The following is a 21,611-nucleotide window of genomic DNA, read 5'->3' on the forward strand; positions in this document are numbered from 1 at the left end:
ACTAGGTCAAATCATGACGTAAGTGATCTTCAAGTCAGAAAGTCATAGCTCTTGCCGCATTCATAACATCTGGGAACTTGGTAAAATCATGACGTAAGTCGGAGCTCTAGAAATAGGCCTGAATTCCCGAGTTGGATGACCGTTCAAATAGATTTTCCCAGTCGGAGCTTGTTTTTTTTCCAGAGTTACCAATTGTTTTGAACGCAGTGAGGTTGGAAGTCTGAGATTTCCGAGTTCTGAGCTCCCAGTTGTTTTGAACACGGCATGCCCGAGTGTCCGACTTAGAATTCTGAGTTGGATGACCGTAAAAAAAAAAATCCCAGTCGGATAAAATTTGGTACGAGTACCCAGTTGTCTTGAACAAACTGAAGTCGGAAGTAGGAGATTTCCGAGTTCCCAATTGTTTTGAACACACATCTCAGCAAAGGGAGAGAGCAGCAGAGGGTCTGCCTCTCACAGTCCCTTGTCTCTTCTTCCTTTCCTCCGCTGAGACTGACCAGAGAGAGGGGACACTGTCTTCCACCTGATGGAGAAACTCGAGTCGCACTGCATCTGCCTCATGCACAAATTCATGTTGAACCTATGACCAGAGAAAGTGAAATATTCCTTGATATTAAAATAGGCAAGACACTAATAATAATAAAAATGCAGGGCTATCAATACACTTGGGTGCTCATTTATTGCAGCTGCAATGTGAGTGGTACTAAGGACAGGAGGGTTTTATATTTTGTAATAGTGTTGAATAAAAACTTAAACATAAACTCACTTGTGAAAACAGCAGCTCTTTGCTGTATTCTTTGACAGTCTCTGTGTGGTCATGGTTTTAAAAGTTATTCAATCTTACTTGGGCTAGTATCAAACTTTACTGTGGCCGGTGTCATGGAAGCTCTGTAGGCACGGTGATTTGAGCTGTCGGATTGGCAAGCGCAGTAGGCTCGGTCGATTTACATTAAGTCATTAAGCAGACACTCTAATCCAGAGAGACTTACAGTAGCAAGTGCATGCATTTTCATACTTTTTTTGATACTGGTCCCCCATGGGAATTGAACCCACAATCCTGGTGTTTCAAGTGCCATGCTCGACCAACTGAACTACATGGGATTTAGCCACAGATCTCCCAGTCCACCGGGTAAGCAGAGTTTGTCTTTTCAGGCAAATGAACTGGTTCAAACACCCTGCGTGCACCAACCGCCAACACAAATTTTAGGCTTTTCTACAGAAATGTTTAGTAAACAACTAGGAATGCCTTGAAGATCGACCAGTCGATGGAGATCAACCGGTTGGTGACCACTGGGTTATTATATTAGAGATTCTGTTAGTGAATAATCACTCATCGATGATTTGGAGCATTCTAAAACTGGGTCGTTCTCTCAGCATGCCACATTTTTTCCTTTGGTAAGGTTTAGGCCTGTACTAAAAGTTATTTACAACACAAGATCACAATAATATAAAGACAAGGTATACGTAAACATCCATGTGTAAATATCAACCCTGTCCAGACCTGTTTGGTTAAATGTGCCACGCCATTCAGAGATGGCCTTTGTAGCCTGCTTTGTAACTTAACCCGTTTCTGTTTTAGGACCTAAGTGTCCTCTTTATTTATACTGTGCATTAATTGTACTTTGTACACACATCCAGATACTCGTTTGTTTGGTGTCTTTTTTAGCGGTTGGAGAGTTTCACTGAACATTTAATTGTACTGCTGTGGACAGGTCGAGGTTATAGATGGTGGTTGGTTGGTTGGTTGGTAAGAAGCAAATCTGATGTGTGCACAACTATGGGGCAAAACAGACAGGGTTGGCTTTGATTGTTGACAACATGTAAACTATATTTAGTCTCCAATGTTTATTGAAAAAATACATTGTTACATTTGTTGGTTAGTGAGCTAGCATTTTTTGTTGTTGCCATATTAGCATTGACATGAAATCAGTCAAAACACCTCAAAATAAGACATGGTATCAATAACAAGATACAATGAGCTGAAATGAGCCACCTACGATTCCCCACATGGCAGCTTCTTGTCATTGTAGCTAGCTATCTGACCGTTCAGAATCATAACCGTGTGGCTTGGGGCAACATTGATGCACATACATCATTTTCGTGACATTATCCGCCCACCCGTCTATAGGGACTGTAGCCGATTAAGCCCAGTCTTAAAATGTTGGATAACAAAAGTAGGTTGAAATGATGAGAGTATAAAACTATTGACTATAAAAGTGTGATGTTTTCTATCGATTTTTACAGCTTCCCACTGGCACAGACATGTATTCAATGTCTATTCCACATTGGTTCAACGTAATTTCATTGAAATGTCGTGGAAACAAAGTTGATCCAACCAGCGTGTGCCCAGTTGGTGTGTCATATGAGGCATGTTAGGTTAATTTGCATACAGGGAATCTGGTCACAATATGGACAATGTAAGCAGATAAGAGACATATTTTATTTCCATGTGTAGACGCAACAAATTTCGATCGGATAATGTTTAGAGAGAGATGAGCGAGTTGTGTCTGCATGTTTGATAGCAGGCTGAATCCAAATTAGTCTCAGGGCATCCTACTGTATATGTAGCTTTACACTACGTCAGAGGAAGAGGGCATCTGTCACTGACACATAGTTATCTAAGCTGTGGCAGCAGAAAGCCTCACATTTAGAATTCCATGCGGATTCTGAGAACTCCAGAAATAGCTTAGGATGGCAAAATCCAAAGCATCTACGTTATTAAGATTGGATTTACCTAGAGCCAAGCCCCAAAATAGGCTTTTTAAAAGGTTAATGCAAAGAGGCAACCTTGGTAAGGCAGAGACTGAGTCTCCTCCTGTCGTTATTCGGGTTTAAGATTCATTCACAGCTTGTGACTCTGGAGTTAAAGTGTGAAGATTCTAACAAGCTGGAGTGGAGCTTGGGGACTTTCATTGGCATTCAAACCATTCCAAGAACAAAAATGTTTTTTTTTTTTTTACCAGGTTAATGGACTTTTAACCCAAGTGCTGAGGAGGAGCAACATGGGTTAATGCATTCCCATATCTGCAGAGAGGAAAACTGCTAGCCCCGATTTGTCATGTAATTACTGAGGTCTTTCAAAGGGGGAAACATAATGAAGCCTAATAGGTCTGCACCACAGAGATTTTTTAGATTAAGGCCTTTGTCCAACTAGAGGGTAATTGAGATAACGATCGTTGCACACAATACACATTACCATTAGTATTCAGACAGGATGTTTTAATTTGTTTAAGATAAAGTGTTAATGTAAGCAAGGTCAATTGAACACAATGGAACAATTTGATTTAATTGGCAAAACTTTAATTAACATTTTTGAAAATGAACATGGATGACGAGTCAGTATTTTAATTTTGTGGAGTCTTTTCGCTCTGTCTCTATCATTAGGCGAAGCCACTCCATTTCAAACTTCTAAACCGTCAAAGCGGTGGCATTTCATTGTCTGCTTAATTGCTTACCCTAATTTGCTTTGCTTGCATTGTCATGGCTCCATTGTGCCATGATCAGATTAATCAGGAACTGTAATTACTTTGTTGTAACCACCACCAATGTACCATGCTCACCGCTTGTTTTAACTTTGTCGTCTTTATTTTCCCCTCAGAATGAATACACGTGTCCCCGACCATTACCTGGAGCTTGGCTTGGAGACGTACCCACCATTCACTAGAAGATGTATGTTTAACCAGCCCATTGCTAACTTGCAGAGGAATCAGGCTCTACAACACTACAGCTTCTCCATTACTGTCTGTTCTGGTCCTACAGTGGCACTCTCTAAACGTCTACAAACACACTTCAAAGTATACCTCCACGAGCCCATTGACAATCTAATATAGGAGCAAGAATGACTTTCATGATTTCTATCACACTGAATATTTATGTTTTCTTTTCTTTTACAAGGTCTCTATACTCTTTCTGACTGGTTCTCAGCTGCCATAGGACAGTGTTCATCCAGCTATGACCTAGGTTGCTGTTAACGCACTGGCCACTTTAACCCTTTGATTAGCCAATTGTGCTAGTCCAGATTGAGGGGGGTTGAAACACTTCGCGTCTGCAGCACCTCTCTGACCGTTGCCATGGAAACTTGGGACTCTGACTTGGCGTGTGACACAATGGGCAGTGGAACCCTGTCACTCTGCTGGAGGCTGGCGACGTGGAAATGGGCTGTGGAGCTTACGGAACATTACAGCTAATGAAGGTGACAAGTGACCGCCCAGACATTTCACAGTGAAGTTTCAGCCATGCAATCTCCATGATTTTTCTTTGCTGTTGAACAACCCGTTATTTGCAGCTGTGGTTTCAAAAAATATTCATTATTTCTATTCCGTCAAGATGGCTTCAAAATAAGCTATTCTCTGATTTGCGGCTCAGAAGTATTTATGTGTATTTTGTTTGCTTTACAAGTTTACAGCGTGCACCTGTCTGTTGAGTAATATTTGAGTTAAGCTGTCATTGTTCATCTAGTCCCCTGGGGAGCTGGAGGTAGTTTTCTAAAAAGTCTAGTCTGGAGAACAACTGATCCTCTTGCCAATCACACCTGGTGGAGGACTCAATCTATCCCCAGACACACAGACAACTGTAATTACACACCTTGGCCCATAATCAGGACAGGAAATAAAATAAAAAGTAAAACTGTCTCAAACTTCTCAACTGTAGTATATGACTATTTCAAGAACAGAAAATATACCATCTTTCTCTGACAACAAAAGCCTTTAGGGGTGGGTGTTTTGAGTGTCTCTGGGCTCCATTCAGTCAGCGTGATTGAAATTTAAAGGCAATTTTCCCACGTTAGTGTAGACTGCATTCACGGTAAACGCTGCATATGTCGGCTTAATCGTAAATTACCTTTACATTTTCATTGTGCAATCTGTAACGCTTCAGCAATACAGATTGAATCCAGCCTTCTGTCTCGTGGGGACTGGGGAGGACTCTATCTGTGGTTGTTCTGTCACATTAAGAGAGGACCAGAGGATTTCACAGTGAAACCATTTCAAAGCAGAGTTCCCTCTGGGGTAATACTCACTGATATGAGACTATTGCCATAGGGTCAGAGCACTAGAGGGATGGATGTTCTTTATCCAATCAGCTCTTTTGTTTGTGTGTGTGTGTGTGTGTGTGTGTGTGTGTGTGTGTGCGTTCGTTCAGTGGAAAGATGAACGTTCCAGAGAGGATTCCTCGGATTCCTCTGTAATCTTTGAAGATGGACGAAGCCTCAACTCTCTCCTGTTCTTATAGTACTACAGTGCTCTTCTGCCAAATCAACGTGCGTGTCTGTGTGGGTGGGTGTGTGGGTATGTGTGTATCTGTAGTGTGTCTTCATGCATGAGTGTGTTTGCATTTCTTGATAGTGTGTTTGAGCAAGATACAGTATTATGTACGTGTGCCACAAATACAGTTCATGCCACTTCTAACAACTTATGAGTAACGCTGAATACATGTGACAACATCAAGGATATGTCAAATCCCATTTAACACTAGAACCGCTGGGCTTCTCAGCATACAAGTACACTCCATAGGAGAACCCTTAGAAGAACCCTTTTTGGTTCCAGATAGAACCCTTTTGGGTTCCATGTAAAACCATTTCCACATGGAACTCAAACGAGTTCTACCAGGACAAAAAGTGTTTTCCTAAGGGGACAGCTGAAGAAGCCTTTTTTTTTTTAAGTGTACCCGCTAGAGAACTGTGACCCATTGAGATTCATCTACTGTGTTGTTATCAACCTAAATACCTGTAAATACCAACATAAAAACTACTTCAACATGTATTTTAAATACATTTTATCAATTAGATTAGTAGTGAGTAATAGAATCCATTATCAGATAATTTTTTTACAAAGGACATTTAAACATTCTGACAGCTGAGCAATGTAAAATACAAATATTAAGGGAAAGTCGGCGATGAAGCAGGATGTTGCTTTATTTTAATTACAAAATCAAACGGCAGTGGGCGTTGCCCTTTGGCAGTTCTAGTGTTCAAAGGATGTATTACATTTCAGTGTGTGTGTGCTTGTGTGTACAGAGAGATTGAGAGGGATGGGGGAGTCATTAGTTTCACCTGTTTTGTTCTTCGTATGTGTTCAAAATGGGGTTAAGCTTGGAGGTGTTTTCCTCGTCAAAAGAGTATTAATGGATTTCTACACTGAAAAGATAACTATTTTGTACTGTATATTTCTGCTTTCTCCCCCCGAACATTTTATAATTAACTGTACTATTTGTTCACTGAAAACTGTTCTGTTTTATAATGAAAATGATGTCTGAGTCAATGGTGAGCAATATAAATTGATAAAATGGAAATGTCATTGATCCTTTTTTCTACCATACTGTAATGGAAACCATATACATTTGTTACGGAGCTGTTCTCCAGCATATGGATTTTCAGGGTGTACATTAAATAATAAAACTGAAGGAAACGTGAGCATGAGCACACCAACTAGAGAAAGTGTGAGTAGTCTTTGGATGAGCTTGTTAGTACCCTGTGTGTGCGTGTGCGTGCGTGGGTGTGCCTCTGTATGTCCATACGCAATTATTAAAGATGTATGAAGTTGTACGATGACCTCGATGCACCTGCTAACTACCAGCAGACCAAGATATCAGCACTCTTCACAAGACATGAGTGTTACAGAGAGTACAAATGACTGACTGCCACACAGTATGCTTATTTGTAAGTTTGGTCTGTGTTTATGCTTGATAGAGTCCATTCTATTCCACACACATCTCTCCTGTCACATCACCATTAGCTTAATTAATTTTGGAGCATTGACTTCAGTTCGACCGTATACTGTGACACACCATGGGCACCGCTCCGCTGCACCAACCGCTTTACGCTCCATGTACCATAGCATAGCTTTTCTCAAGAGGGGGCCAAGTTTGTGAATTTGCTCCCGCGTTTAGTTGCTCTTGAAACGTGTGTCAAGCTGTCAACTCAGAGGTCCAGATGGCAAATCTGCCTGGTGTTCCCTGTGGCATTTCTTCCTCTCTCTCTCTCTCTCTCGCTCTCTCTTGCTCTGCGGTGATAGTGACACAGACAGAGCGCTGTGTTGGAAAGACCACGCCAATTGAATAATGCATGATGCTGTATAGTGTTGACCAGGGTCCAGACCAGACAGTTGGCATCCATAACGTTTCCTCCTCCGGAAGGCCCCCGAGTGAAGATGTTCAACTGTAGGGTAATACACTGGTGTATACCAGTGGAGGCTCCTCAGAGGAAAAATCTAAATAGTGAAACAAAAGAGTTATCCTTTTTAGATAAAAACTAAATATATTCAGGTCATCAAATAATTGATTAAAACACACTGTTTTGCAATGAAGGTCTACAGCAGCCTCAACAGCACTCTGTAGGGTAGCACCATGATGTAGCCGGAGGACAGCTATTTTCCGTCCTCTTCTGGGTACATTGACTTCAAATACAAAACCTTGGAGGCTCATGGTTCTCAGTTTTGAACAAATACATTCTTTAAAAATTAAGGAGAAGCAGCCGAGAGGGCTAGCTATATTTCATTGTATTTGTTTCTTCTTCTAAGTTTACGTTTCACTTACTTAGATAATGCAGCTAATTTAGCCTACTCAACAACCTGAGTCAAACAGAGAGGAATGCTATTTTAGCTAGCTGGCTAAGGCTATCCAACACGGCAACTCTTCCAAGTCAAAGTAAGCTTTCTGTTTTATTAATTTAAAAGGTGAGAGGAGATGATGCTGTATGTGGCTGCTATGAACGTGAACTGTGTGTCCGGTTGATCAGGGGTGTATTCATTCCACCGATTCTGTTGCAAAATGTTTCTTAAATGGAAGAAAACGAAAGGATGAGGGATAAACCTGAATTTGTCAATAGAAACCCTTGTTTGTTTGGACTAATGATTATACCCCAGATCAGCTAGATGCAGGCAAGAGTCTGTCACCTTGATTACTCCAATGTGTCTCTCAACTGTGCACCTACGTTATAGACTTTCTGTCGTAGGCTAGGTTGTAACAACCTCATGATGGGTACAGGGAAAATGCAAGTATAATGTAGTAGCCTATACCTGTCGATGTTACATTGAGCTGGGTGAATGGAATATGAATGACAGTCATCCAATATGCTGTAATATAAATGAGGCCATGCTCTAATAATCATCATCCCTAATCTTAAATGGCACCGACCGCCACTGCATTGTATGCAATCCAGCTTGACACTGTGAAGGTACTACTCTGTCACATTTCTCTCCCATGTGGATGCAATTTGGATTACATACACAATAGTCGAAACAGGCAGAGCAACGCAGTGCAATTCAGCCCAGTCTGGATTTTTCTCCAATTTTGCACTGGCAAAGACCACCCCCTCAGTCCTTAGACACAAAAAGAAACAAGCAGGGGCCACTATTGACCGAAAATAGACCCAGGAAGTGTATCTATTTATGCAATGTGTCTACGCCAGTTAGACTCCACTTGCATGGACCATTTTCCCATGGTGAAAAAATCCCATTTAAGTATGACGTAATTTGAGTACTGCACTTATGAAACACCTAGCACTGTGTTTTTTCTGTCCTACTTGAATACAGTCTTTTAAAATGTTACAGTCGAGATGAATACACTTTCCAATTTACAGATTCTCCTCACACATACATTTCTCACATACAATTATTCTTTCATCAAAGGTTAAGATAACACACGAGACTCAATTTTGCACAACGGGTCGGGTAAAAATATCTCTTCCTTCTCATGCTCTTCAAGTTATGTTGAAATAACAGGTCTGTAATTGGTGATGGAGGAATTGCTGTTCCCACTTCCCTTTCCTCACTGCCACGGCCATGTCTGCTCTGTTCACTCTGTCTTCCACCTCAATGCCCATAGCAACCTGCTGAGGCTGTGATTGTTGCTCTCGCCACAGAGAGTGAGAGGAGAGAGAAAGGAGTGATGGAGGGAATTGTGAAATTAGCCGTCTTCAGTCACAACAGTCCCAAGGGGATTGACTCGCAACAATAAATGAATGACGCTCCCTTCCCTATTCATTCTGCAGTGTGCAGGTCCGTGTCATCTGTTTACCTTAAAAGCATAGGTTGTGCTTCATGGCCGAATGCATCTCCCTGGCTAGCCTTGCATAGGGGTATAGATCAACCGATTTAAGCTAGCTAGCTAGCTACTTCTCTTAAGGTAGTGGGAGGACAGAGATTGAAAGCTTGCGTCGATACTTGCATGGCCTCCATCCCCCACTCCTCTCCCACCCATCCATACCCAGGCATTTACACCGGTGCATGGACTGTCTCTAAGAAATGTTGCACCATCATAGTCTCACATTCAATTCAAAGAGATTCCTGACGTAGTCGGGCTAAGTGCTCATTTGAATCCATCTCACTTTACTTTTCATTGTGCAATATAGAAAAAATTGCAATTTCTTAGATGACATCAGTCAGCATGGCTTACACCGTAGCCTACTAATCATCCTTCAATAAAATGCAGTAAGGCCATTCAGAGGTTGCAGTCTTGATAATGTAGCTAAAGAGAAAGGAAAAAAAAACCACTTCAGATAAGGCACGGGTTATGTTGGGTATGTTGACTTCCCCTGAAACTAATTCAAAGAAAGTCCTTAGATATTTTTTTTTTTAAAAAGTCCTTAGAGCTCCTTATCATCACTATGTTTCAAGGTTTATTTCTACAATTTCATTTCACATTTAGCATTCCTGTATCTCCTTCAGACAGTATTAATGTTGATAGTTATGGTTCCACATTTTAATTACTATAATGCAGCTATGTCCCCCAAGCAAACTGTAATGCTCTTGTGACTTTCTGAAAACACAGCATATATTTAGCTTTAAGCAGACCTTGCAATGGCAATATTGTAAGTAGATATTTAAAAACTTTACACACTGCTTTTCATAGACTCAGGCAAGACCACCATTCATTTTCGAAGCACAGACTTTAATACCCTGATCCTTAGCATTACTGTTCATCAGACAGACACAGACAAGACCTGACAGAAAGATCTTAGCTCCCTTTTCCGGTCCACCTCTTTCACATTAAAAGCTGTATGGAACTGCCTGTCACTCGGCAGTGATTCACCCAGAACAGAGTCAACTCATCACTTCGCGTTAAATGACCACAGAAATAACAGCTAACAGATGGCACATGCATGACTTATGCTGCCGATGACATACTGTATATACAGTGAGAAGGAACTACCCATATTCACCAACCATAGCATCTGTTTTCTAAGCTCTCCATGTGGGTGTGTTGGTATTATATCAGGTGAGATACTATACTATGCCAACAAATGGACATTGAATTGATGTGCAGTTAGGAATTTTGAACCACCAGGGACCATTTGTCCTGTGACCCATTCGGGGGCCCACAAATTGACACATACAAAGAGATGTGGTGCTGCTTGGCTTGATTTAATCTGGGCTGGTTTAAACAAAACCAGGGAGAACGAGCGGTTGATCCACTGCAAACCAGTGATAGCGAAGACAAATAACACGTCATGGCACCGACGGAGACCCAATACCGAGGTCCAGTGACCGCTGGGTGTGAGAGATACCCCTAGAAGGGAGACTGGGTCTGACAAAAAGCTTTCAACTGTGCAATTGAGCGATAGCGATTAAATCACTTACACTGGGAAGTTACCATTGTATGACTGGCTCATCCATCACACACTCATCTAAGTGCGTGGGGGGGCTTTGTGTGTGTGTGTGTCTGCATGTATGTGTGTGTCTGAGGAAGGGAGCATGTGTGTGTTTGAAAGAGTGAGTGCGTAAGCACTGCCTGGCGATATCACAAAGCTGCAATAGCAGGCTTTTCCTGCTCGTTGGGAAAAACACAGCATATCATAAATGTGCTTTCCAAACCTAGTCAAGACCAGTTTTCAAACACACCTAATTTAATTCAAATCAAACCTACATTGTTGGCTACTTGCTGTGTGACCATGAAGAAATGTGGAATATCCTCAGAATGAATACGAACCGTAGGAAAATACTATATATTGTATTGTCCTCTATTCACCATGGCACTGGTGTACCGTCCATGTCATTTTAGAGTTAAATGCATGTCAATTTAATTTAACACACTACTCATCTTGTTAGCCTATTTGAATTTCTATATTCTTCTCTAATGGAATAACTCAGAGGCTGATAACTGTATAATATGATTTATTTGAAAAGCATAGAGCTAATGTTGTGAAATAATTTGATATGCAGTGCCTTCAGAAAGTATTCACACCCATTTACTTTTTTCAAATTTTGTTGTGTTACAGCCTGCATTTAAAATGGATTAAATGTTGAATGTTGCATTTGTTATTTTATTTTTACCCTATAATGTCAAAGTGGAATTATGTTTTTGTATAATTTTTTTAAACAAATGAATTACAAATTAAAAGCTGAAACGTCGAGTCATAAGTATTCAACCCCTTTGTCACTGTATGCAATAATAGCATTTAACATATATTTTTATGACTACCACATCGCTGTACATGAGGTACATACAATTATCTGTAAGGTCCCTCAGTCGAGCAGTGAATTTCAAACACAATTTCAACCACAAAGACCATGGAGGTTTTCCAATGCCTCGCAAAGGCCACCTATTGGTAGATAATAATAATAATAATAAAAGTAGACATTGAATATCCCTTTGAGCATGGTGATGTTATTAATTACACTTCAGATGGTGCATCAATACACCCAGTCACTACAAAGATACAGGTGTCCTTACTAACTCAGTTGCCGGAGAGCAAGGAAACCACTCAGGGATTTCACCTTGAGGCCAATGATGACTTTAAAAACGTTACAGTTTAATGGCTATGATAGGAGAAAACTGCGGATGGATCAACAACATTGTAGTTACTCCACAATACTAATATAATTGACAGAGTGAAAAGAAAGAAGACTTTACGTAATAAAAAATATTCCAAAACATGCATTCTGTTTGCAACAAGTCACTAAAGTAATACTGCAAAAAATGTGGCAAAGCAATTCACTTTTTGTCCTGAATGAAACGTGTTATGTTTGGGGCAAATCCACAACACATTACTGAGTACCGCTCTTTATATTTCAAGCATAGTGGTGACTGCATTATGTTATGGGTATGCTTGTAGTCATTAAGGACTCGGGAGTTTTTCAGGATAAAAAAATGAACGCAATGGAACAGCAGAGGTTTAAATCTTAGAGGGAAACTTGGTTCAGTCTGCTTTCCACCAGACACTGGGAGATTAATTCCCCTTTCAGCAGGACAATAACCTAAAACCCAAAGCCAAATCTACACTGGAGTAGTTTACCAAGAAGACAGTGAATGTTCCAGAGTGGCCGAGTTACAGTTTTGAATTAAATCTACTTGAAAATCTATGGCAAGATGTAAAAATGGTTGTCTAGCAATGATCAAACCAATTTGTCAGAGCTTGAAGAATTTGAAGAATAATGGGCAAATATTTACCCAGAAAGACTCACAGCTTTAATCACAGTCAAAGGAGATTCTAACATGTATTGACTCAGTAATCAAGATATGTGTTTTATTTTTCATACACTTTTTTACATTTTAGAATGTTTCTTCTACTTTGACATTACAGAGTATTTTGTGTAGATTGTTGACAATTGTTTTTACAATTAAATCCATTTTAATCCCACTTTTGTAACACAACAAAATGTGGAAAAAGTCAAGGGTGTGAATACTTTCTGACGGCACTGTATGACTTAATACGACTGTAGGGAATGTTCATAAATAAAGCCCTTTACATATAATTTCATTTACTTACAGTACAATGCAGTCCAAAGTAAAAGTGTTTTTTCTGTATAGTCTCACCCACCACCACATTACACCGTACAAGCATTACATTTCTTTAAATGAAACATGTCCACCAGGCAAACAGTGTTAACCGTACTGTATGTCACAGATAATTCAATCGTATTTAACATCTTTAGATATCTGTGAGGGGAGGCATTTCCCTCTCAAGTGGATGTTTTGCCAACACAACAGCATATTTTACTGCCACAAAGCAAACCTCCGTAGCACTACCTGCCGAGCTTGTCCAATCCAGTCTCGGCAGAGCTGGGGCTGAGCCAATAGTAGAGCAGTGGCCATGATGAGCGTGGTGAGGATCAGAGCCCTGCGGAGATGGGACGTGGAAGGTAAGTGTTGGCATGGTCCAGAGTCATGGTTCTGGTTCTGGGCAGCCTGCATAGCCTCCTGCTCCTCCTGGGTCAGGGTGAAAGGGCACAGCCTGGCTAGGACTTCAAGGGCTGCCCTCTGACCTGACTGAATTGCCCCATCCATGTAGCCACACCACTTGGTGGCCGTCTCCGTGCCGGCCCAGTGGATCCTGGGAAGGAGAGTTCATTTTATTTGTTTATTTGGATCCCCATTGGCTTTTGCAGGAGCAGCATCTATTCTTCCTGGGATCCACATAAAACACAATACATGACAAGTAACAAAACACTGATAGACTGATAGAAGGACAGTCACACACAAATTTAAAATACAACAATATACAAACAATACAACAGAAAAATTTAACAATAATACAAACACTACAACCCCCCCAAAATAATGTGTGTGTTAGTGTGTGTTTGTGTGTGTTTATGTGTGTGTCCCCTCACAGTCCCCGCCGTTCCATGACATTTTGTTTAATCTTTCTTGATGTTGCTTGAGTAATTGGAGCTGGAAGGGAGTTCCATGCGATCACGGCTCTATATAATACTGTGCGTTGCCGTGAATTTTGGACTAGGGGACTGTGAAGAGACCCCTGGTGGCATGTCTTGGGCGTCTTGGGGGTACAGTATGTGTGTCTGAGATTAATGTTATTTGATTATGCAGACAATCTGGAATTTTCATCACAGTAATATTTCTCATAAAAACTAGAAGAGAAGCAGTTCATCTCTCGTCAACCCTCAATCAGGAAATACTGGCATGCATTTTGTTGATCTTAGTTCTGTATGTGCAGATAAAGCGAAGTTGCTCTGTTTTTAGCCAGATGCAGCTTTTCTTGGTATTTATTTGCTGCACCAGACCATATTACCGGACAGTAGTCAAGATGGGACAAGACCAGAGCCTGAAAAACTAGTACAGATTTTTGTGTAAAAAAAAAAGATATTGTTTATAACAGAAATACCCCTCCCCATCTTCACAACATTGTCAATATGAGTTGACCACCAAATTATTTTACCTTTATTTAACTAGGCAAGTCAGTTAAGAAAAAAAATCTTATTTTCAATGACAGCCTAGGAACAGTGGCTTAACTGACATATTCAGGGGAAGAACGACAGACTTGTACCTTGTCAGCTCGGGGATTTAATCTTGCAACCTTTCGGTTACTAATCCAACACTCTAACCACTAGGCTACGCTGCCGCAGTTATACCTAAGAGTTTAACTTCCTCAACTTTCTCAATGGTCACACCATTTATGCACAACTCCAGTTAAGGCTGAGGTCTTAGAGAATGTCTTGAACCAAATACACTACATTAGCAAAAGTATGTGGACACCTGTTCGTCAAACATCTCATTCCAAAATCATAGGCATTAATATGGAGTTGGGTCCCCCTTTGCTGCTATAACAGAATCCACTCTTCTGGGAAGACTTTCCGCTAGATGTTGGAACATTGCTGTGGGAACTTGCTTCCATTCAGCCACAAGAGCATTAGGGAGGTCGGGCACTGATGTTGGCCAATTAGGCCTGGCTTGGAGTCGGCGTTCCAATTCATCCCAAAGGTGTTTGATGGGGTTAAGGTCAGGGCTCTGTGCAGGCAAGTGAAGTTCTGCCACACCGATCTCGACAAACCATTTCTGTACGGACCTCACTCTGTGCATGAGGTCATTGTCATGCTGGCCTTAGGGCCTTCCCCAATCTGTTGCCACAAAGTTGCTGTAGCGTTAAGATCTATCTTCACTGGAACTTAGGGGCCTAGCCCGAACCATGAAAAACAGCCCCAGACAATTATTCCTCCTCCACCAAACTTTACAGTTGTCCCTATGCATTGGGGCAGGTAGCATTCTCCTGGCATTCACCAAACCCAGATTCGTCCGTCGGACTGCCTGATGGTGAAACGTGATTCATCACTCCAGAGTCCAATGGCGGCGAGCTTTACACCACTCCAGTAGATGCTTGGCATTGTGCATGGTGATCTTAGGCTTGTGTGCAGCTGTTCGGCCATGGAAACCCATTTCATGAAGCTCCCGACTAACAGTTATCGTGCTAACGTTGCTTCCAGAGGCAGTTTGGAACTCGGTAGTGAATGTTGCAACAGAGGACAGACACATTTTACGCGCAACACCCTTCAGCACTTGCCGGAACCAGTTCTGTGAGCTTGTGTGGCCTACCACTTCGCAGCTGAGCCATTGTTGCTCCTAGATGTTTCCACTTCACAATAACAGCACTTACAGTTGACCGGGGCAGCTCTAGCAGGGCAGAAATGTGACAAACTGACTTGTTGGAAAGGTAGCATCCTTTGACGGTGCCACGTTCAAATTCACTGATCTCTTCAGTAAGGCTATTCTACTGCCAATGTTTGTCTATGGAGATTGCATAGCTGTGTGCTCAATTTCATACACCTGTCAGCAACAGGTGTGGCTGAAATAGCCAAATCCACTAATTTGAAGGGGTGTCCACATACTTTTGTATATATAGTGTAGCTACAATGATTTTAGTTGTAGATGTATTTAAGACCAGTTTATTATTAATCACCCATTCTGATACTGACTGTAATTCCTTACTTAGAATTTCAGTGAGCGCACTGGCTTTGGATGCTTACATGTAGAGTATGGAATCATCCGCATTCACAGTTATCACTCCCTGCCAGCTGTTCACACTGAAATGTTTACCATGCTTATTTTCATTGCTTGTCAATGCTAAATAGGAACAGATTTCAACGATGAGAGTACAATTTATTTGCTTCCTGAAACAAGCGGAGGTGATTATCTGTGACATCAAGAGTGAAAGTTAATGAGAAATGACACCTGCACTTAGAATATGCTTTAAACAGGACAACGTGTTATTTACTTCTGATTGAGATGATTTGCTAATAGAGAGCCCGTAGCAGAAAGCCTGTAGTAGAACACTCTGATCTAAAATGTGATTAGATACTATTACATGGCTCTGAAGAGAAAACAACAACATTTTTTCAATGACTCTCAACATCTATGAATAAAAACACTGTCCAGATGTTCCAGCATGTTCTAGCAAATACATGTTTACTCTGCATGCATTATGGATGCGTAGGCTTACTTATGCCTGAACACCTGGGTCACTTTAACAACAGTGCCTTTCACCAACTGAATGGGTCTCTCTCTCTTCCTATATGAACATAGATATACACTGCTCAAAAAAATAAAGGGAACACTAAAATAACACATCCTAGATCTGAATGAATGCAATAATCTTATTAAATATTTTTTTCTTTACATAGTTGAATGTGCTGACAAAATCACACAAAAATAATCAATGGAAATCCAATTTATCAACCCATGGAGGTCTGGATTTGGAGTCACACTCAAAATTAAAGTGGAAAACCACACTACAGGCTGATCCAACTTTGATGTAATGTCCTTAAAACAAGTCAAAATGAGGCTCAGTAGTGTGTGTGGCCTCCACGCCTGGGCATGCTCCTGATGAGGTGGCGGATGGTCTCCTGAGGGATCTCCTCCCAGACCTGGACTAAAGCATCCGCCAACTCCTGGACAGTCTGTGGTGCAACGTGGCGTTGGTGGATGGAGCGAGACATGATGTCCCAGATGTGCTCAATTGGATTCAGGTCTGGGGAACGGGCGGGCCAGTCCATAGCATCAGTGCCTTCCTCTTGCAGGAACTGCTGACACACTCCAGCCACATGAGGTCTAGCATTGTCTTGCATTAGGAGGAACCCAGGGCCAACCGCACCAGCATATGGTCTCACAAGGGGTCTGAGGATCTCATCTCGGTACCTAATGGCAGTCAGGCTACCTCTGGCGAGCACATGGAGGGCTGTGCGGACCCCCAAAGAAATGCCACCCCACACCATGACTGACCCACCGCCAAACCGGTCATGCTGGAGGATGTTGCAGGCAGCAGAACGTTCTCCACGGCGTCTCCAGACTCTGTCACGTCTGTCACATGTGCTCAGTGTGAACCTGCTTTCATCTGTGAAGAGCACAGGGCGCCAGTGGCGAATTTGCCAATCTTGGTGTTCTCTGGCAAATGCCAAACGTCCTGCACGGTGTTGGGCTGTAAGCACAACCCCCACCTGTGGACGTCGGGCCCTCATACCACCCTCATGGAGTCTGTTTCTGACCGTTTGAGCAGACACATGCACATTTGTGGCCTGCTGGAGGTCATTTTGCAGGGCTCTGGCAGTGCTCCTCCTGCTCCTGCTTGCACAGAGGCGGAGGTAGCGGTCCTGCTGCTGGGTTGTTGCCCTCCTACGGCCTCCTCCACGTCTCCTGATGTACTGGCCTGTCTCCTGGTAGCGCCTCCATGCTCTGGACACTACGCTGACAGACACAGCAAACCTTCTTGCCACAGCTCGCATTGATGTGCCATCCTGGATGAGCTGCACTACCTGAGCCACTTGTGTGGGTTGTAGACTCCGTCTCATGCTACCACTAGAGTGAAAGCACCGCCAGCATTCAAAAGTGACCAAAACATCACCCAGGAAGCATAGGAACTGAGAAGTGGTCTGTAGTCACCACCTGCAGAACCACTCCTTTATTGGGGGTGTCTTGCTAATTGCCTATAATTTCCACCTGTTGTCTATTCCATTTGCACAACAGCATGTGAAATGTATTGTCAATCAGTGTTGCTTCCTAAGTGGACAGTTTGATTTCACAGAAGTGTGATTGACTTGGAGTTACATTGTGTTGTTTAAGTGTTCCCCTTATTTTTTGAGCAGTGTATATACAGATCACTTACATGTGAGTGGAGAATGTTTGTGTGTTGGGCTGTTCATCCTCAGCTGACACACAGTTATAATGAAGGGTAGAACAAGAGTTTGTCCAGCACAATAACAAACAGTGAACATCCTCTGGTTAGGGATTCCATTCATTGGGGCACTCTTTAAAGTAATTACAGTGTCTTACATTATTTAAAATCTCCTCTAATTATTTATCCAGGTAAGTTGACTGGGAACCCATTCTTATTTACAGCAACAACCTGGGGAATAGACAGCACCCTACACAGGGCAATGTCCCAAATCACTGCCCTGGGGAATTGGGATATTTTTTTAGATCAGAGTAATGAATGCCTCCTACTGGACCGCCAACAGCATCTGGTCTCCCATCTAGGGACTGACCAGGCCCAACCCTGCTTAGCTTCAGAAGCAAGCCAGCAGACGGATGCAGGGTGGTATGCTGCTGGTGATCATGTAGTGATCTTAAAGCACCTCATGGGTCTGGATGAGAGATATGGGAGGTTTGGGTAATCCACAGATTCTGTTGTGCTCTATATCGGCATTGCTGCTTGCATATAGTGCATTCTGAAAATATTCAGACCCCTTGACTTTTTTCACATTTTGATATGTTACAGCCTTATTCAAAAATGGATTAGAAATTAAAAATCCGAATCAATCTACACATAATACCCCATAATGACAAAGTGAAAACAGGTTTTTAGAAATGTTTGCAAATGTATTAAAAATGTAAAACCGAAATAAGTATTCAGACCCTTTGCTCAGGTCCATCCTGTTTCCATTGAGATGTTTGTACAACATGATTGGAGTCCACCTGTGGTAAATTCAATTGATTGGACATGATTTGGAAAGGAACACACCTGTCATATAAGGTCCCACAGTTGACAGTGCATGTCAGAGCAAAAATCAAGCCGAGCTCCAAGACAGGATTGTGTTGAGGCACAGATCTGGGGAAGGGTAGCAAAAAATGTCTGCAGCATTGATGGTCCCCAAGAACACAGTGGCCTTCATCATTCTTAAATGGAAATAGTTTGGAAACACCAAGACTCTTCCTAGAGCTGGTCACCCGGCAAAACTGAGCAGTCGGGGGAGAAGGGCCTTGGTCAGGGAGGTGACCAAGAACCCGATGGTCCCTCTGACAGAGCTCTAGAGTTCCTCTGTGGAGATGGGAGAACCTTCCAGAAGGACAACCATCTCTGCAGCACTCCACCAATCAGGCCTTTATGGTAGAGTGGCCAGACGGAAGCCACTCCTCAGTAAAAGGCACATGACAGCCCACTTGGAGTTTGCCAAAAGGCACCTAAATACTCTCAGATCATAATAAGATCATAATAAGTACTACACACGATCGAGGGATACTACAGTGTGTAGTATAATATTCTACAGTATACTACAGTTTACTATAGAATTCTAAAGTAAATACTGTAGTATTCTAGAGTAAACGGTAGTCTTTTTTTCATGTGTGCTCTTTCTCTCTACATCTATCTTTCCCTCTCTCTCCATCCCTCTTTCACTATCTCCCTAACTCTTTCCCCCTCTCTTCCCCTCTTTTCATCCTTTTCTCTCTCCATCTCTCTTGTCCATGGATGAGCATCCGTTCAGCTGTGTGCGTCTCCTAACAGGCCATTGCAAATTCATTATGTGACCGTCTTCCCAAGAAAGCGATGTCCCCTCCGACCCCACATCCATTTTCCTTGGGCCTCGACGAATGCCTCATAGTGAAGAAGTAATCACTCATATTGTTCTCCTTTATGTTAGTTCAGGTCGTTGCTCAGGGGTTAGCTGGTGCTGGTGCGGATTTGTTATGGGGCCATACGGTGGTTACAGAGGCTGATTGTGTGTGTGTGTGTGTGTGTGTGTTTGAGTGTGTTATGGTGGAAGGAAAGAGCATAGACAAGATGTGGGTGGTGAAGGAGCAGGGTATAATAGTGGTCATTGGTAAATATAGACAGGGTAGATATGTCAGTGGCATTACGTGCAGGTAGGATGGTGCCGATGAAGAGGAGGGATGGAGGGGACTAGAGGGGAGGTTTAGAACAGTAGAAGCTTAGCAGGGTTTATTACCTGCCACAGGGCATGCAGAGGCTGGGGTGGTAATATGTCAGCATCCCCGGTGCCATGACATTAACAGGACAACCCCCGCTGTACTCCTCCAAGGCCCAGTCCTGACAACACAGAGCAGAGTACATCTGGAACACACAGTCCTGCAACACAACAACCAGCAGAGCACATCTAGAAAACACAGTCCTGCAACACAACAACCAGCAGAGTACATCTGGAACACACAGTCCTGCAACACAACAACCAGCAGAGCACATCTGGAACACACAGTCCTGCAACACAACAACCAGCAGAGTACATCTGGAACACACAGTCCTGCAACACAACAACCAGCAGAGCACATCTAGAAAACACAGTCCTGCAACACAACAACCAGCAGAGTACATCTGGAACACACAGTCCTGCAACACAACAACCAGCAGAGCACATCTGGAACACACAGTCCTGCAACACAACAACCAGCAGAGCACATCTAGAACACGCAGTCCTGCAACACAACAACCAGCAGAGCACATCTAGAACACACAGTCCTGCAACACAACAACCAGCAGAGCACATCTGGAACACGCAGTCCTGCAACACAACAACCAGCAGAGCACATCTGGAACACGCAGTCCTGCAACACAACAACCAGCAGAGCACATCTAGAACACGCAGTCCTGCAACACAACAACCAGCAGAGCACATCTAGAACACACAGTCCTGCAACACAACAACCAGCAGAGCACATCTGGAACACACAGTCCTGCAACACAACAACCAGCAGAGCACATCTAGAACACACAGTTCTGCAACACAACAACCAGCAGAGCACATCTGGAACACACAGTCCTGCAACACAACAACCAGCAGAGCACATCTAGAACACACAGTCCTGCAACACAACAACCAGCAGAGCACATCTGGAACACACAGTCCTGCAACACAACAACCAGCAGAGCACATCTGGAACACACAGTCCTGCAACACAACAACCAGCAGAGTACATCTGGAACACACAGTCCTGCAACACAACAACCAGCAGAGCACATCTGGAACACACAGTCCTGCAACACAACAACCAGCAGAGCACATCTAGAACACACATCTAGAACGCACAGTACAGTCCTAGAGACAACAACACAACACATCTCTATTTACTACAACAATAGAAGCAGACACACCAACCCAGGCTTCTCTATTCACTACATACAACACAACATTTTTCTGTTAATGTGTTTAATGTGTTTGCATGTGGAAATTAATCAATTACTGGAAACCAGAGATAAGATAACGAGGTTTGTGCTTTTCTCTGTAAAATTACACTGCTTTTTCTCTGTAAAATGATGCTGCTTTTCTCTGCAAAATGATGCTGCTTTTCTCTGCAACATTATGTCTCAACGCACCACACCTCTTCTAGGTTACCAATGTATGTCATATTCCCCAGTACTTCATTTGTAAATCGGGAGGTCCCAGAACACATAGTGAGCGTGAGAAGGGGGTTATCTGGAGTAAACAGCCAAGTAGCCTAATATCTATGGGGGTGAAACGGACAGCTGATTAATTCAAAGCAATTTAGGACTCACTGCAGAACACCCGCCATACGTAGGCTATACTCTATAGTATGCCCACGTACTCGAGTAAAGCTATGGCGCTTACACAAGTCAGAATTTTTTTTGCCACATTTTCAAGATATTAATGTACAGCAACATACATCAGAACACCTGCCATATGCATATGCACAAATACTCA

The 21,611-nt window shown here is 42.5% G+C and overlaps 2 protein-coding genes across 9 annotated transcripts in view; one reads left to right on the plus strand and one right to left on the minus strand.

Moving 5' to 3' along the window:
- lrrtm4l1 (leucine rich repeat transmembrane neuronal 4 like 1) overlaps window positions 1–4,630 on the plus strand; it is a 67,413-nt gene extending 62,783 nt beyond the window's left edge. The window contains exon 3 of the mRNA XM_014132218.3: window positions 3,599–4,630. Coding sequence (XP_013987693.1) covers window positions 3,599–3,664 — 66 coding nt within the window. The 3' untranslated portion in view covers window positions 3,665–4,630. The remainder of the gene's footprint in view (window positions 1–3,598) is intronic.
- A 6,461-nt stretch (window positions 4,631–11,091) lies between these two features.
- Window positions 11,092–21,611, minus strand: part of si:ch211-127i16.2 (putative flavin-containing monoamine oxidase A) — a 41,117-nt gene continuing 30,597 nt past the window's right edge. For 3 of the 8 annotated variants that reach the window (XM_014132239.3, XM_014132234.3, XM_045690493.2), the window contains 2 exons: window positions 19,884–20,023; window positions 11,092–13,267 (listed from right to left, as the gene is read on the minus strand). In XM_014132239.3, the coding sequence (XP_013987714.3) occupies window positions 12,931–13,267; window positions 19,884–20,023 (477 nt within the window). In that variant the 3' untranslated portion in view covers window positions 11,092–12,930. Of the gene's footprint in view, window positions 13,341–19,883; window positions 20,024–21,611 lie in introns of all 8 variants that reach the window. The other 5 variants (XM_014132252.3, XM_014132246.3, XM_045690523.2 and 2 more) reach the window with 3 other exon arrangements.

Source organism: Salmo salar, chromosome 01, assembly GCF_965601325.2.
Source record: "Salmo salar chromosome 01, fSalSal1, whole genome shotgun sequence".
Lineage (NCBI taxonomy): Eukaryota > Metazoa > Chordata > Actinopteri > Salmoniformes > Salmonidae > Salmo > Salmo salar.